Here is a 16,641-nt window from a genome sequence, read left to right as displayed (position 1 = left end):
TGGGGGGGAGCAGGAAGCAGGGATGCGTGGCCGTGCCGCGCCGTGCCCCTCGCTCCCTGCCATCTGCGCCCGCCCGGCAGGCGAACCCCAGAGGGATTGCAGGGGGGGTTGTGCTCAGCCCTTCATTTTCCATCGGCCGGGCTGCGCTTTCTTGGGTTCCTTTTGTTTGTTTTTCGCTGTCAAGACACAAAGGTGTTTCCCGAGGAGCTCCCCCAGCCCCTGCTGCACCCGTCATGGGGGCCAAGACTCCCGTCAGCTCCAGCCTGGAGTTCAGCCTCCCAGAGGCATTTCCAAATGTAAACTGTTTTTAAATGTCCTGGAAGCCTCAGAAGAAGAGAGTCTCTCATTAACCGAGCTTTCCCTTGCATGCAGGGGGGTGGGCAGTGCCGAGGAGGGGGGGCATCTTGCTGCAGATGGCTGAGGGGGGTCAACTTGATTTTTAATGACTGTTGTTTTTTCAAATCCAGTTAACCTCCCTGTAGCGTTTCGTTTTGGGGGGATGGGGTGGTGGTGGTGGTGAGGTTGGTTTTTGGTTTTTTGTTTTTTTTTTTAATTATTATTATTTTTTGGGGTTTTCTGGGGGAAGGAGCGTGTTTCCCCGTCTGTTCTGCGGGGCTGGAAAGCGGTTAATCCTTGCCCTTGGTGTGTGTGCCATGGCTGCCCGCGCTGGCACGGAGGGCTCCCTGCGCTGCAGTCACATGCCTGCTGGCCACCGGCCAGGGCGAGCTGATCGCGCTCGGAGGAAACACTATCAGTTGCAGATGCAGCCAGGGTTACCAGAATAGTAAATAACGAATCACAAGACCCGGTCTATCTTTTCAACCAAAACAAATATTTTAATATGTTGGGTTTAGTATCGAAGTAGTTTCTTCTTTTTTTTTTTTTTTTTTTTTTTTTTTTCGAAACAGCCGAGCTGCGGGAGGTTTGGCTGGGGTTAGTTTGCATAGGAAGGAGAAATAAGCCGTATTTTATGTGAGGTTGTTGGATTTATCTTCAGCTTCTCGGGTCAGCTGTGTCGGGGGGGGGGGGGGAATTTTGGTACTTGTTTTGAGCTTTGAAACTCACGGTGCTTTGACGTCCCTGGACTTGGGGTTTCTCCCTTTCTTTGGGCCCCTTCACCATCCACCCCGGTTAATGGGCTGTGAACAGAAAGCTTTCCCTTAATAATCCCACCCCTAGTCCCAGCTCCCTACAGCCGAGGCATGAATTCCCAAGTGTCCCAGGATTGCTGTGCTGCTGGAGACCCTCCGGTTCCCCCCACGGTGCCGGGGCACCCCCGTGGGGTGCCTGCCCCACTCACATCTAACCTGGCAGGACTGCCGTGCCCGGGTCTGGAGCCACTCTCTGCCTTCCTCCCAGGAGAGGAGCAGCAGCAGAGGGTTAACGGAGAGCAGCTCGGAGGCTGCTCCGCACTGACCCAGCAAACAGCCACCCCTGGGGCTGGTAATGGGATTTTTCTCCCCCCGCCCCCCCACTCCAGCCCCATCGACTGGTTTCTGGCTTTCCCATTGTGCCTGTGGCAGTGGAGTGGCTGCAAATCTAACCTTTGAGGAAGATCGCGTTGGTTTTGACTGTTGTGAACACGCAGGATGGATTATTTATTGAAAATTGGTAGGAAAAATAAGGCAGAAAATGCCACCGTCCCCCTCGCCCCCTTTCTTCCTGGGCAGTCCCAGGGCACGGTCACCTTTGCTGCCCTTTGGGGAGCTGCTCCGCTCTCGTCGTGTTCCAGCTGCTTTCTTCTCTGCCAAATAACCCGGGAATAATTTCTTCCTCCCCCGAGCACGGTACGGGTGCCGTCGGGTGCTGCTCTCTCTCACTTCCTCGGGAGTTTCACTTTAAACACTAAACCAGGGAGGATTTGGCAGCCGCTGCTGGAGCGCGTTTGCCTGCGCAGCCGTGGCTTCCCCGCTGGAAGTGACTGTAAATTTTTAGACCCAACATCTCCAGAGAAGACCTTTATAAATCAGGGGAGGTACTGGGGATAGTGAGATAATGTAAATCTTTGTCCTGTGAACCAAAAAAATCTCCTCTAGAGAGAGTTGTGCATTAGGTGGGGAGAAACCTGAATTGATCGCTCCTTTCCTTTGTTGTTTTGGGTTTTTTCAGGCTGCTGTTGTTTTGGGCTTTTTTAACTCTGATGAAAATACACGTCCCCATCGTGTCATGATGTAGGCGTTGTACTTAAAACACAACTGTAATTTGGTTTAGATTTTAGAGCAGCTTAACAGTAATCTGAGGGGGTTTGAGCTGGTGTTTTACTGCAAAGCCCAAGTTTTAATCCTACATTTACTCTCCTCTGTAAAGTTAAAAAAAAAGATGTGGGGAGGTGTGTAATCCTTCAAACCGTGGGGTAACTTTGTCTCTCATACGCTGTATTTAAAGCTGAAGAAGTGACCTGGTCCCCTGCTCTACAAACCCCCACCCTGGTGGGTTTGGCCTGCAGATACACCAAGTTTTTTAAAGCGAGGAGGAAGTTAAGGTATTGTTGTAAGTCAGATACGCAGAAACTCACCCCAAGCAGAACTCGGGAGGTTTTGAATGAACCGGAGAGAGGGCAGGGAGAGAACAACAACAAAAATTCATTCATTTCTTCTCCGTTGGGAACAGGGCAGCTCTTGACTTTTGAGAGTGAATGTTCCTGGGCTTGGGATGAGCTCAGGTAGATGCGTGAAGAACCATCACCCGTGGAAGGGCGAATTCAGACTATTTAACGAACAACACGGTTTGGGTAATGGGTGATGAGAGAAATCGTGTTTCTGGTAGAAATGCCAGCTGGAACCGAATGTTGCATTAAACTCTTTCAACGGGGATCTCTGCCTTTGGTTATTTTACTTAGTTTTCTGGATTTATTTTTTTGTTCTAGAACGACTATTTGCAATCTCTACACGATGCCGCGGATTGGGGAGCCCGTCTGGCTTACTATGATGTCGGGGACACCGGAAAAGAACCAGCTTTGCCATCGCTTCATGAAGGAATTCACTTTCTTGATGGAAAACGCTTCTAAAAACCAGTATGGTGGCTTTTAGTTTTTAAATTCCAGATGTGTTCGTGCCGTTGTATTTCAAACCAATTTTTGAATCTGGTTTTAAAATCCTGGTAATCAAATAATCAGAAGACCATACATGAATATCTTCTTTTTAAAACCAAAAAGAAATAAGGAAGTATCTCATTAATTGCCTGCTTCCCCACGATCCTCTAAATCTGGGTAGAGACTAAACATTTGAAACGTGTCCATAGGAAGCGCGTGATGGGTGTGTGTGTCTGGAAGGGGGTGAACATACCTTACCAAATGCATGAATCTGCCTTTCAGGCCGAGTTCTGGTGTGCTGAGCGAGGGCAGACACTCGGAACCAGCCCTGTCTGTAACATCGTCTGACCGCAAATTGCTCTTCAACTTGACTTCTGTAAAATGCCACTAAAGAAATCGTTGCTTTATTAGTTCTCACCTTTCTGCCCCCAGGACACAGCCGTGAGCGGTTGTTGAGAAAGAGAAGAATGTTCTTGATAAACCCGGGAGAATCTGATAAATTTACTCTTTTGTCAACACTCCATCCTCTTTCCTCAGGGCATGAACAGGGGGAGTTTTTCAGGCGTTTGGCTCCATGAAAGTCCTAAAATGAGCACAAACACGTGAAGTTTGAATGGGAATGGCACCGGGAGACCAGCTGTTGGCTCCGGGGCTGCTGCCCACCATCTCCCAGCTGTACCACCAACTTTGTCATCTTTTCCCGCTCCCAGACAGGGGGGTGACAATCGGTGGTCAGCGTGGTCCCCCCCCTCTCCTGCCTCGCTGCCATGGGAGAAACGCAGGGAGTTGTCAGGGGTTCAAATATATTTTCTTAAAATCAGTTCCTGCTGCAGCAGAAGCTTTTCCCTGGGATTAGCCCCTTTGGTCCCTGCCATTCTGAGCCCTAAACATCTCGGTGACATTTAAACAGTCATTTGTTTGGGTTTGTTTCCTTGCTTTATTTTAAATACAGTAAGATTCACACTGATGGAAGCAAGAGGAAAATCAAGCCCCGTATTCTTTTCAATCCAGTTTGAAATCTCCTTTCCTCCTTTAGCTGTCTTTAGCGAGGAAATGGGGCTAAATGTAAACCCCAGGGTTCCTGGTGCTTGTAAACTATTCAAATGGCGTTATTTTGAGGCTCGGTGGTGTTTGAGTCTTTTCCTCCCCGGGCACCTGAGCCGCCAGCACCATCTGTCGGCGTGCGAGCGGCTTGGGCTGCGCTCCTGCTCCTCCTCCTGCCGGGGAATGGGACTGGGAAGGGAAGCCTTCCCTCCAGGGAGCAGAAACCACGCTCTAGCGTTACGGTAAATCAGATAATTTACATTTTTCGGAAAGGTTTTTTTGCCATACTTGCTTCTCTAGTGAAAACTCTTTCACCAGTGTAAGGACACAGCCTTTCTGGCTGAGCTGCAGAACTTTGGAGGGGTTTATTTTTGAAAAGGAGCAGCCAAATATGCTTAAATTGCTTAACAGTTATATGAAAGAACACAGCAACCAGCTCTTTGACATGCCTGGTAGCAACAGGCTTCCTCTTCATCAGTAGTCACAGATCTTGAGGGTTTGGGATCTCCTTCTTGGAGTACAGAGGCCACACGTTGTCACTGTTTTCTTACAGTAAGCAAAGTGAGTTGGTTTTGCGGTGTTTTACAACACGGAGCTTGCAAAATAGGAAGTCTCCTAATTCTTGCCGAGCAGAGGAACCGAGATGCCACAAGTTTATTTCATTTTACTTTAAACGCGTGTTCTAAAAAAGAGCTTTGCAGGGGTGGGAGGGAGGTTCCAGCCTTCCCTTCCCTCCCCAAAGAACCGAGACTGAAAGGATGATCTCTGCTGACTTTGGTTGGTTGTTCCTACAACCCCTGATCCACACAGACTGTGGAACTGCTGTCAGTTTGACATCCTGAGTGTGTACCTGGAAAAACCCAATGTTGACCGTTTTGCTTTCAGGTTTTTACCAGCTTTACTGACTGCGGTGCTGACAAACCACTTGGCCTGGGTCCCCACCGTCATGCCCAACGGCCAGCCGCCCATACGGATCTTCCTGGAAAAGCATTCTTCCCAGAGCGTGGACATGTTGGCCAAAACTCATCCCTACAACCCGCTGTGGGCACAGCTCGGTACGTGGCAAACACCTCGAAACCATCCAGCAGCTTTACATCAACGGGGATGCGCGTGGTGGTTCTTATGGATGCTTGTTACTTCCCCCCCAAATTAAATTTTTTCTTAAATTCAAAACGAAACAAAAGTGTGTATTTCAAGCTTAGAGGTGGTCACTGTATTTTTTTTTTTTTTTTAACATGTGCTGTAATTTCTTAAGGCTTTATCAATTATAAAATGGCAGCCAAAAAGTAAAGCCCTCTTTAGTCATCTATGGCACGTCTCTTAGGGTCACCTGCCCTTGTGATGGTGGAGGATTCCAGTCCTCCTCTGGTCCTCCTTCTACAAGGAAAATAAATTTTTAATTCTTGGGATGCTGCTTTGAATAAGCCTGGGTCTGGAAAGAGCAAATCAAGGAAATCCATCTTTTGATAAGAAATGACCGTACTCTCAATACGAGAGGCAAAGGAGTGACAGGAAATCATGACGAGGCGACCCCCTGGGGAAGGTCTCAAAGCCCAGTCCATTGAGTAGCGAGTCACCCTGGCTTCTGATTGCCCAGTGGAGAGGAGGAGATGAGCTTCCTGCTCCGGTCAGACCGTTCCACTCTGCACACAGACTCTCATGGAATTTGGTTAGGGAAGGGAAAGGAGAGTTTTGCGGGGATGCCCTGTTCTGGAACAGGCAGGAATGGCCAGGGGCTTGGCACGAAGACTTGATTTCAGAGCTCATGGGACTCAAGGGATCCACTGGGGTGAGGTTGGCCACGTGCACAGGCGCTTCCTCAGGTGAATCTGGAATTCATTCATTCAGAACAACCCGACCAACCCATGGTAGAGCTCCAGGGGAGGGAAGAGAGGAAGGTTGGTGTCAGCCACACACCCGCCACTGTCCCTTTTTGCCCTTGTTCTTGGCATAGGTTTGTTTGTCCTTAAAGCTTCCTCTCGGTGGGTAAAAGTTCAGCCCAGTTTCCAGACTATCCCGGGTAATTCAGAGTAGATGCCTCCCCTCTCCCGTGGCTATATAAGGAGCCTGGAGAAGAGCCTCCGAAGCGAGGCACTGAAGTTTGGTGGTGCGAATACTCCCTAATACGTGCGATCAGATGTCTCCCTGACCAGCGTGTCACCTTACAGCCGATACCAGCAGCATCTTTGGGATTCTCTGTATTGAAAACAAAATACTAGTGTAGCTGTCCTCACCCATCTGCTTTAGTGTTTTTCCATTGTAGACTAGGCCTTTGAAAACCGGCCACAACAATTGTCTGTTAGAAGAATAGTTTGTTTTAAAGATGGAAGCTAATTGGCTGTTTTGTTTCCTGCTCTAGGTGACCTGTACGGGGCTATTGGATCACCCGTGAGACTAGCGAAGACAGTTGTGGTGGGCAAAAGGCATGACCTGGTACAGAGACTGCTTTATTTCCTTACTTACTTCATCAGATGCTCTGAGCTTCAAGAGACGCATCTCCTAGAGAATGGGGAAGATGAAGCCATCGTCATGCCTGGAACTGTGATAACTACCACGCTGGAGAAGGGAGAGGTGGAAGAATCGGAGTACGTGCTTGTCACGATGCACAAGAACAGGGGCAACCTGCTGCCGACGGAGTCTGAGGAAACGAGAACTCCCAACTGTAGCTGTAAATACTGCAAATGTCCCGTTTCCCTTGCGCAAAACATAGAAGGTGTCTCACAGCAGGAGAGAGAAGACGCTCAAAACACTCCTAAGGTGGAGCTGGAAACGTCTTCGGATGAGAACAGAACTATTGTTCCTGACGAGTGCCAGGAAGATGCTGTTGAGGTGAAGCAGCCGAGACCTTGCCTGGACACGAAACTGGAGACGGTGGTGTGCACGGGCTCAGCCTCGCCAGAAAAACGAGCGGTGCCGGAATCTGCTTTGGAGCCGACGGCAAACGCGTGGAGGAACGAAGAGTCGCTGGAATCGGGCAACCAGGCGGTGGGTGTGACGAGGTCACCCGGAATCGCTGTGGAGAAGAAGCCGCCGGACAAGCTCTTCTGCGACGCCTTCCCTTGCAGCGCTGCCGAGGCGCAGACAAAGGTGACTTTCCTCATCGGAGATTCCATGTCACCCGACTCAGACATCGAACTCCGAAGTCAGGCAGTGGTGGAACAAATTGCCAGGCATCACAGCCCGCCAGCCACGGAGGAGGGAGCGTCTGCTGATCCGAACTGTGAAGCCAAACAAAGCGTCGAGGACCAAAATAGAGACTGCGGGACAGCTGAACGCTTCCCTCCAGTCGCTCCTCAGCATCAGAGCTGGAATCCAAACCCGTACACCGCCGAGAGCATGAGTCTGTTTGACGAATATTTTACTGATGACAGTTCAATTGAAACCCGGACTATTGACGATATTCCAGGGCAAGCAGCGCCAGACCTCCTCGCTCACAACAGTAGTTTAGAGTTTTCTAAAAAGCTATGTACAAAGACTGGCAAAGCACCTAGCGAGTTTTGTAAATTTATGGACTCTGTTCGACAAGAGACCTACAAAAACTGCTTTAATGAGCAGGACCAAAGAGAGAACATCTCTATTCGCGTCCCCCATGGGGACAGAGAAAACGTAGAGAAAAAAGTCGCCCCGGGAATTGATTGGGACATTCCAAGAAATGAGAGTTCAGACAGTGCCCTGGGTGACAGCGAAAGTGAGGACACAGGTCATGATCTAACCAGAGCAGGCGGTAACTATTACGGAGGAGAGCAAGAAGACTGGGCAGAAGAATACGAGATTCCTTTCCCTGGGTAAGTTCTCTCTGGCAGCAGGAGAGCCTAAAAAAGACAGAGCCTCTTCTCGTGTCACATGTTGGGAGGAATGTAGCCCAACTTGGCATCAGTGGTTGGAAAAGTGTCTCCTGAGCTTGGTGATTGTAAAAGAATATAGAGAGATCAGGGGTCTGGAAAAAAATATTCATTGTGCGTCGCGATCTTGGCTCGTATCCTTTTCTTCCACTGCAAAAGCTGACTTTAAACTCTTTTCTTTTTAAAAAGTGCTTGAATGAAAGTTAGAAGAGAGATGACAAATGTGAGAGTGCACCCTCTCTCTGAGCTGAATTTGGGGTTTACTCTTCTACATCTCTTCGCTGTGCCTTTCCTGCAGGTCAAAATTAGTTGAAGTGAACTCTGTCCAGCCCAGTATCGCCAATTTTGGAAGATCCTTACTGGGTGGCTACTGCTCCTCTTATGTCCCCGACTTCGTTTTGCAAGGAATAGGAAGCGATGAGAAGCTGAGGCACTGCTTGGTGTCGGATTTGTCTCATGCTGTGCAGGTAATTAAGCTATATTTGGTAAATTTATTTGTCACAGTAGGGAAGGGCAAATGTTTTTGAATGTACAAACCTGCGGGAAGTGGAAATATTTACTGTCGCAGCTCTCTCTAGGTTTCTCCAGTCCCAGGTCACCAGTTTTTTTTTTTTCTTCTCTCTCAATTAATGTATCTGAAAAAACGTGGTTATTTCACTGCAAATCTAGAGGACGGGAACTCAAGCTCCCGCAGAAGGCAGCTGAGAGGCGCTGGAGAAGGTGGATTCTGTACGAAGCCCTAGAGAAATCACCGTCCCCCGCAGCCTGGGGATGGGTGCACGCCCACAGGATGGGACGGTGTTAAATGGGACCAAAGCAGGGCCAGCTTCGTCGGAAAAGGAGAAAACAATATACAGATAATTGTCCTCTGGGGACTCACGCTTCTCAGGGGTGCTGGAAACCATCTCTTCTCCGCAGCAGCTTTTTCCTTGATGAGCTGAGGCGTGATGGGGAAGTGTGGTGTTTCCTACCCCTTTTATAGCAGAGATCAGGCTGTCACTGAGCACCGTGGTTCCGCCCCCCTCCAGTTTATTCCCCAGGGAATGGGGGAAGACCCATGCCCAGACGGGTAGGAGGGCGTCTGCTCCTCTGAGAGCTCCATGGGAGCCTCCGAAATGTCCCTCCCTCTGCACCTCTTGAGGTAACAACGTGCATCACACCTTACACAGACGGCACGGCCACCGTTCTGCGGCCGTTCTCCGCATTCCTGTCCCCTTTGTGTCTGAAATAAAACCCATTAGCGGTGCATGTCCACCCCATGTGGGGTTGGAAGGGACCTCTGGAGATCACACAGTCCAACCCCCCTGCCAAAGCAGGTCCACCCAGAGCAGGTTGCACAGGAATGTGTCCAGGTGGGTTTGGAATGTCTCCAGAGAAGGAGACTCCACCACCTCTCTGGGCAGCCTCTCCCAGGGCTTTGCCACTCTCAAAGTGAAGTTCTCCTCACTTTTAGATGGAACTTCTTACGTTCCAGTTTGTGCCGTTTCCTCTTGTCCTGTCCCTGGGCACCACTGAGACAAGACTGGCCCCATCCTCCTGACACCCACCCTTTAAGTATTTATAGGCGTTGATCAGATCCCCCCTCAGTCTTCTCTTCTCCAGACTAAAAAGACCCAAGTCCCTCAGCCTTTCCTCATAAGGGAGATGCTCCAGGCCCCTCAGCATCTTTGTAGCCTCTGCTGTACCCTCTCCAGCAGTTCCCTGTCCTTCTGGAACTGGGGAGCCCAGAACTGGTCCCAGTGCTCCAGATGGGGCCTCCCCAGGGCAGAGCAGAGGGGGAGGATGACCTCCCTCCACCTGCTGGTCACACTCTTCCTGATGCACCCCAGGATGCCACTGGCCTTCTTGGCCACAAGGGCACATTGCTGGCTCATTGAAGTCGGCAGAGTTCAACTTCGATTGCTGAAGTCAAAGATTGAGAGGATACAAAAGGAGGGAGCAAGATTTTATTTGCTTATTTTCAAGTGAAACAGTAACTGCAGCCCAGTCCTGCGTGAAGTCCCTGGGGGGCTCTTTGGGAAGAGGTGCTTCCGAACAGTCCAGCCCAAAAAATGTATCAGGGAAGGACTTTGGGGGGTCCAAATACTCCCCTTTTTAACATCTCCATGGCTTTGGGCAGGAGGGGAAACGCTGCTGGGCAGGAACGGAGGAGCCGGGCGCAGGCTTGGTTCCTGACTCCCTCTGCTGGCCCCTCCGGTGAAGGGAAACCAGTGACAACTGGGAATAAAACCGCCCTCGTTAACACACAGCCATGTTGAAGTTGGTGCTTTCTGTTAAAATATACTTTAGATATGTCAGAACTCTTTATAGCAAGTATCAAAAGATTTCATTGTCAGCCAGGGAGACGCTTTCAAGGCTACAAGAAAATGAAAGAAACGACGCAACGATCCTTCTAGGACTGTGTCTTGCTCCCAGTGAAGGTGTGTTTTCATCAGACGGAGCGCAGTTCTTGGCACGTGTTCCTGTGTTTCACACGCGGCGGTGCCTGGGACGCTCTCCCCCGCTATCCAGAGTGACGGTGTTTTGGGAGAAGACCGTTGTCATTCCTCATTCTCAGGGTTCCGCCCTTTGGGGTTTTTTTGTTTGTTTCTAGCATCCTGTCCTGGACGAGCCGATCGCGGAAGCCGTCTGCATTATTGCAGACACGGACAAGTGGACGGTGCAAGTGGCCAGTAGCCAGAGGCGGATGATCGACAACAAGCTCGGGAAAGAAGTGTTAGTCTCAAGCCTCGTCTCCAACCTGCTTCATTCCACTCTGCAGCTTTACAAGCATAATTTATCTCCAAACTTCGTAAGTGTGAATGACGATCGAGAGGGAGATGTTTTTTAAAGCATCCTCTCGCTTTGTGGGTTAAGGAGGGTGTAAAGTTCTGCCTAATTTATCTGTATCCCCAATTTTGGTAGCATCCCCTGATGTAGCTTGTTGACCTGTCCATTTAAGCGCTGCTCTCTAATCAAGGCAGCTCCCTCATTAATCCCGATTTAATGTGCAATCAAAGGCTTCTGCTCAAAAGTGAGAATCTTGCCAGTGAAGAAGAATTTGCCGGTGTCTTGCTAACGATTCCCCGGGGCAGGGGACGCGCGGGGTCTCCCCTACAGCCCTGTCTCCTCCCTGACCCCGCTCCCTTTGCTTTCTAGTGTGTGATGCACCTGGAGGATCGGCTGCAGGAGCTGTATTTCAAGAGCAAGATGCTGTCCGAGTATCTCAAGGGCCAGATGAGAGTTCACGTCAAGGAGCTGGGCCTGGTGCTGGGGTACGATCGCACCCTTCCTCCCACCGGTGCTGCCCTGGGTCTCCCGGGGCCACGTCCTCTGCCTGGGCTGGTTCTGAGCACGGTGAAACGGGTCCCTAAGTGGGGCTGGAAACACGGGGTGGCACAAACTACCCGTGGCTTTAGGATTCTCCTCAGCCGTGGCTTGATCCCACAGGATCCCCCAGCTTTTTTCTCCTCCCTGTGGGCAGGAAGGTGGGCCCGGTGCCTCAGAGCTGCTCAGGCTCCGTCCTTAGTTGGTCGGTGTCGTGGTTCAGATGTGTTTAACCGTGTCCTGTTGAACCGGGACAGTCGGTCACCACTGAACAATGTGGGCACCTGATTCCTCTGCGATGGCTTGCCCCGCATGGCAGAAACCCCCCTCTGTGTCCTGCAAGGCACATCGTTCCCCGCTGGGGGTGTGGGGCACAGGAGGAGCTGTTTCAGGGGTGTTTATGGGAAGGCTCTGGGGCAGGGTGGGCTGCAGCCCGGTGCCGGGGTTTCCTCGGGAGCTGCAGAAGGAGTTTAGCCTGGTCATGGAATCACAGAATGGTTTGGGTGAAAAGGGACCTTAAAGCCCATCCAGTGCCACCCCCTGCCCTGGGCAGGGACACCTCCCACCAGACCAGGTTGCTCCAAGCCCCCTCCAACCTGGCCTTGAACCCCTCCAGGGATGGGGCAGCCACAGCTTCTCTGGGCAACCTGGGCCAGGCTCTCACCACCCTCACAGCAAAGAAGTTCTTCCTAAATCCTCTGCTCCTGTGCTTTGTCCCCCAACTATCGCTCCCTTTGAGGGCAGGAAGGAACCTGCTGGTTTTCCTCCCTCCATCCGCTTTCTCATCACTTTGTTGGTTTTATGAAAACCCCAAGGACCAGGGAGGCAGGAGCTGAGGCAGCGGTGACGGCGTGGGGCTGTAACATTGGGAGGGGATGTTGAGAAGGGTCCGGTGGCTGCAGTGTGTCACCGCTGTGGGAGGAGAGAGGGCAATCGGCGTCACTTTGACTTGAGGGACGTCCTCGTCAGCCGCTCGGAGCTGCATAAACTCCCGGCCCCAGCGCAAACGCTTGGGCTGGAGCGGGCAATGTGGCTACCAAGGCCCAGCTACGCTTTGCCTTCGATTAAACATGACCCTTCTGCTTCCTTCCAGGATTGAATCCAGCGACCTCCCCTTGCTGGCAGCGGTGGCCAGCACCCACTCTCCCTACGTTGCCCAGATACTGCTTTAAAATGCCAGAGGCCACAGACGGTGACTTTTTTTCTCCCTACCCCTTCCCTCCCCTCCCCCCCCCTCTGGAAACCAAGTGGAAAACAACTTGTTCTGGCTCCTTTCTCTTTGAAGTAATTAAAACAAACTGCTCCTTGAGCTGCGGCACCTCCTTATATGACTGCAAACAGTTGGAGGCTTTTTCTCTCCCACTCGCTCATTTATATAAAAAGGATAAAGATAAAGAAAACTGAGTAAGCCCGGGATCTCAACCACAGAGAAGCAAAGATTTTAGCAAAAGCTGAAGATCCGCGTTTTTTACCAGTTTCTGCCGCAGTGGCTGACTGTAATTTATATTGGGAAACGCACGGAAGAACTGCTTTGAGAAATACCTGATGCTGTCGGCAATTAGATACTTAACGAGAAGGCAGGGGCTTCGGACTGGCTGCTGCTGCCCGGGAGCTCCGTAAGGGCTGTGCCATTCTCCGGCTGCAACCATTTGTAAACAACTTCTACTTTTTCACGCCACAGTCAACTCCTGGATACTTCCCGGAGGAAGAAAGGGGCTTGCGGGGGGTGGGGGGGGGGGGGAGGGAGGAATGGTTTGTTTTGTAAAAAGCTTATTAATGATGCTCAGCTCCAAAACTTATTATTTATGGTCTTTCTCCTGGGGAGAGGGAGTAGCGGGGGCGTGGGGGGGAGAGGGAGGAAGCGGCCGACAGACAGACCAGCGATGGAGATTCTCTTTCTGGGCCAGGCGTTGTAACCAGTATTAAATGTTTATAATGTTTCAATGTCGCTTTATACTAAGTGATGCTTTTCTTCCACAACCTAATCAAAATGTTAAGGGGAAAAAGGAAAAAAAAAACTGAAGAGAGCGTTGGCTGAGATTTCCCCGTGGGGTCCCCGGAACGCCATGACTCTTTACCTCTAACTTTTTTATGGTCTATAATGTTCTTGCAACGTCACGTTCTTTTTTACAGCAGTCAGTCAGCTATTGAAATAACGAACTAGAAGGAATTGTACCAAAGCATCGGGGGCAAAAAAAACGAATAGACTATTACCCTTAATTGCTCAGGTAACGAATTGATATATTTTTTAAAACCGTTCTACAAAAAAACCGAACCTTGATTACACCATGGGATAGCGATAGCAAAATTATTTTTGGACAACTCTACCCTTGATGCAGCTGATTCTCCTCCCTTTTCTACTCACTCGTGGAATTACCAGCAGGAAATGTTGTTTATTTTATTCTCAGCATTTCTCCTTTACCCAGCCCGCGCTGTTTGCTCATTGTATATACGATAGCTGTAGGAAGGGCTGATGGACCCAAGCTGGTGTCAGTAATAATGTAAATAGACAGTGGTTGGTCGGTGGATTATGTTTTCAAAAGGCTCTACTACCTCAGTTTAACTGGACGCTTCATCGCAGGCTTCGCTCCACGTGTCTCTCCTGGCAGCCAATTCTTGTTGCTGGTTTTTAGGTTCTGTTTTCATCGATTACGTTTTAGCGTCTTGGAAATCCGTGGATTATCCCCAGAAGTAGGAGATGTGTGTTCACTTGGTCGCTCAGCTCTATAAACGGGTCTATAAATAGGCCGTCCTGTAATCATCTTGTCAGTAGCGTAGCCCGCCTGCTATTGTTGTTTGCCGAGTTATTTTAAATACAGATCTATTTTAACCATTTGATAAACTTGAGAACAATAGGAGAGATCCCTGCCCCGCCGCTGCCAGCCACAGAACTCTCCTCCCTTCCTTCGCTGGGGCCAGGAGTTCACCCCCGGTGGGGTTTTTTTCAGTAATACTTAAAATCCGTCACTGAAGGCTCTGTCGCAGGGCAGATCTCCAGGACAGGCCCTTTCCCCGCGGGACTGAGTCTCCCTTAGCGAGGAAACCCCGCGTTAGTACAAGGCGGTGTCACCTGGAACTCCGGTGTGTGGAAAATCTCACGCTGACTGCTGCCGGGGAGAAACTCGGGTTTAACGTGGGATCCAAGGATACGTTTCTCCCCTATTCTTCAAACGTCCCTCCTTCGCCACACAATTCCATGACGTCTGGCTTTTGGAATGAGCACAAAATGTAGGGGCCCAGTTGTGTAAACACATTTTTTCATGAAATAGCGGGTTGAGCTCGGAATACGAGTTTTTAACTCTTTGCTACGATCCGCTGCACAGCCCGCGGTTATGATTCTGCCCGTCATATGTAGATGTGCAGCAGTGACCCGCTGCTGGTCTGGTGGCCCTGGTGGGACCCCAAGGGGAGGTTCCTTCCACGTGCCCGAGTAGCCGGGCAGCGCTGCACCGTAGCCCCAGCACTGCCAGGACCCTGCTTATAAGACATCCTTACAGGAAAATACCGCGCTCTCCCCCATTTAACCATTATGGGGCGAATTGTGGGTATTGTTTTGAAGAGGTTGGACTCGCAAGAAAGGCCCTTCCACGGCTGGAAATTGGTATTAACTTGAGAAGGAGAAAAAGGTGGTCACTGGGTGGCATCTGTCTCTGCCGCACATGACCCGTGACAATGTGTTCAGTCGGTCCCGGAGGAGGTGGCTCCCGGGGTGGCACCCTCTGGAGCGGCGTGTGGTCGAACCCCCACTGAAACCCCGGCGTGAGGGGAAGTCACTCTCGGTGAACTCTTAGGGTACGTGATCAACGCGGTACGTGAGTCTCTTTGTTAAATAATACAAAAAGGGATCTTTTACAGGACTGTAGCGTCGGCTTTTTAAAAAGTATATGGCGATTGTTTTATGTGAATAGAAAACTAACGTTTGATTTCTTTTTTTTTTTTTCCACTATTACCAATCTCCATTAACATGTCTTAATTTTCTGGCTGAAAACTCAGTGTATTAGGCACGCAAATGAGCAAATTGGGGTTTTGTTGCAATTGGCAAACACTGGGCTGCTAAGAACAAAACAATATTTAAAAAGAAAGGATTCTACACCTTGCCTGTGTTTTCCCTCTTAGTCATTAGAGATGTTTTATGACAATTTTTTGCTTTCTCTAAATTATTTAGATGGTGGTACTTGTAAAATGCTGGGTAAAATGTACATACTTGTTATCTCTTCTGTTTTTGTATATATTTCCCAAGATGTGCACTTGTATTATAATAACCATTCCCAATTTTAGGGGAAATTTGTGCAATAAATACAGTATGTCCATTTACTTCTGGTACATTTTTGTGTCCAGTTTTTGTACTTGCAGCCGGAGCGTGTCGGGGAGTGTATGAACTGTGACCACCTCGGGGCTGTCGTCGGTCCGTCCCCTCTCACGCATCCCTCTCGGGACGTGTGTCCTAGTACTCGGAGGGGCTGCAGCTGTTGCATTCGGGGGCTCGTAAGGAATTAGTCATTTCAACTAGGAATTATTGTCCTGTCATTTGGGAATGTTGTTGGCCCAAAAAAAGCGACGGGAAGAGGGGGATGTGGCTCAGTCCACGCTGATGTGGGACTTTGCAGGGGGAGAATGGACGTGTCCGTAGAGCTGTGGTCCCATCCACTCCCAAAGCAGTCTGTCACACGAGCAGAGTGTCTGTCCTTCCTCTCCTAGAAGTTCCCATGTTTGTGCCCGGCTGCCCGGTTACAATCCCTTTTCTGTCTCCCCGTGCTGCTGCGCGGGAGTAGAGGTTATTGAGAAGTCGTCCTAAGGCTTTATAAAATGTAATTTCAAATTATGATGTAGTGCTGTCGAGGAAAGTGAAGTAATAATCACACGGCAGGAAAGAAGAACTTGGGAAGATGTCACAGAGTGTCCCTACAGCAGCTTTTAGAGCTTACGGGTTAATACGGGTCCTGTGTTCTTGAAGAGGGAATAAATAATCCACAAATGATGGAGGCCCTTGGTTGAAGTAGCTGCATCCTCTGTTTTTGATGAGCTTTCTCCCCGGTACGTGCCTCCCCCAGGTGCAGGCGAGGGACGGGGTCGAGCCGGGGCAGGAGCAGAGGTAAGTGGCCACGGGCTCCATCCTGTGGGTGCTGGTCCGGAGCCGGCGCCGCGATGGCAGCGCAGGAGAGGGCTGGGAGCGGGGCTTTTTAGGATTTCCCCTTCCCCCTGTCAAGTTCCCTCCTGTAAAAAGATACCTGACTATTTATTTTTCAGGCGAGGTGAGCCGGTGATGGGGTGTCTGGGGGGTGTTTGACCAGCGGTTACGTGAGCGGTAAATTCCGCAGTATAGTCCCTGCGGCATCCAGAAGACCCTGATGTTAGTGCCCGGAATTGATTTCCTTCTTAACTCTGCAGCCAGACTGGGATGTAGCACTTTTCCAGCCA

The 16,641-nt window shown here is 50.2% G+C and overlaps 1 protein-coding gene across 1 annotated transcript in view; it reads left to right on the top strand.

The window, feature by feature from the left end:
- Positions 1–15,539, top strand: part of FNIP1 (folliculin interacting protein 1) — a 70,129-nt gene extending 54,590 nt beyond the window's left edge. The window contains exons 12-18 of the mRNA XM_074155811.1: positions 2,867–3,013; positions 4,961–5,130; positions 6,435–7,860; positions 8,216–8,384; positions 10,511–10,708; positions 11,056–11,171; positions 12,317–15,539. Coding sequence (XP_074011912.1) covers positions 2,867–3,013; positions 4,961–5,130; positions 6,435–7,860; positions 8,216–8,384; positions 10,511–10,708; positions 11,056–11,171; positions 12,317–12,395 — 2,305 coding nt within the window. The 3' untranslated portion in view covers positions 12,396–15,539. The remainder of the gene's footprint in view (positions 1–2,866; positions 3,014–4,960; positions 5,131–6,434; positions 7,861–8,215; positions 8,385–10,510; positions 10,709–11,055; positions 11,172–12,316) is intronic.
- The last annotated feature ends 1,102 nt before the right edge of the window (positions 15,540–16,641 follow it).

Source organism: Numenius arquata, chromosome 11 (assembly GCF_964106895.1).
Source record: "Numenius arquata chromosome 11, bNumArq3.hap1.1, whole genome shotgun sequence".
In the NCBI taxonomy this organism is placed as follows: Eukaryota; Metazoa; Chordata; class Aves; order Charadriiformes; family Scolopacidae; genus Numenius; species Numenius arquata.
The sequence above is the reverse complement of the archived record's forward strand: the minus strand, read 5'-3'. Positions and strand labels throughout refer to the sequence as shown.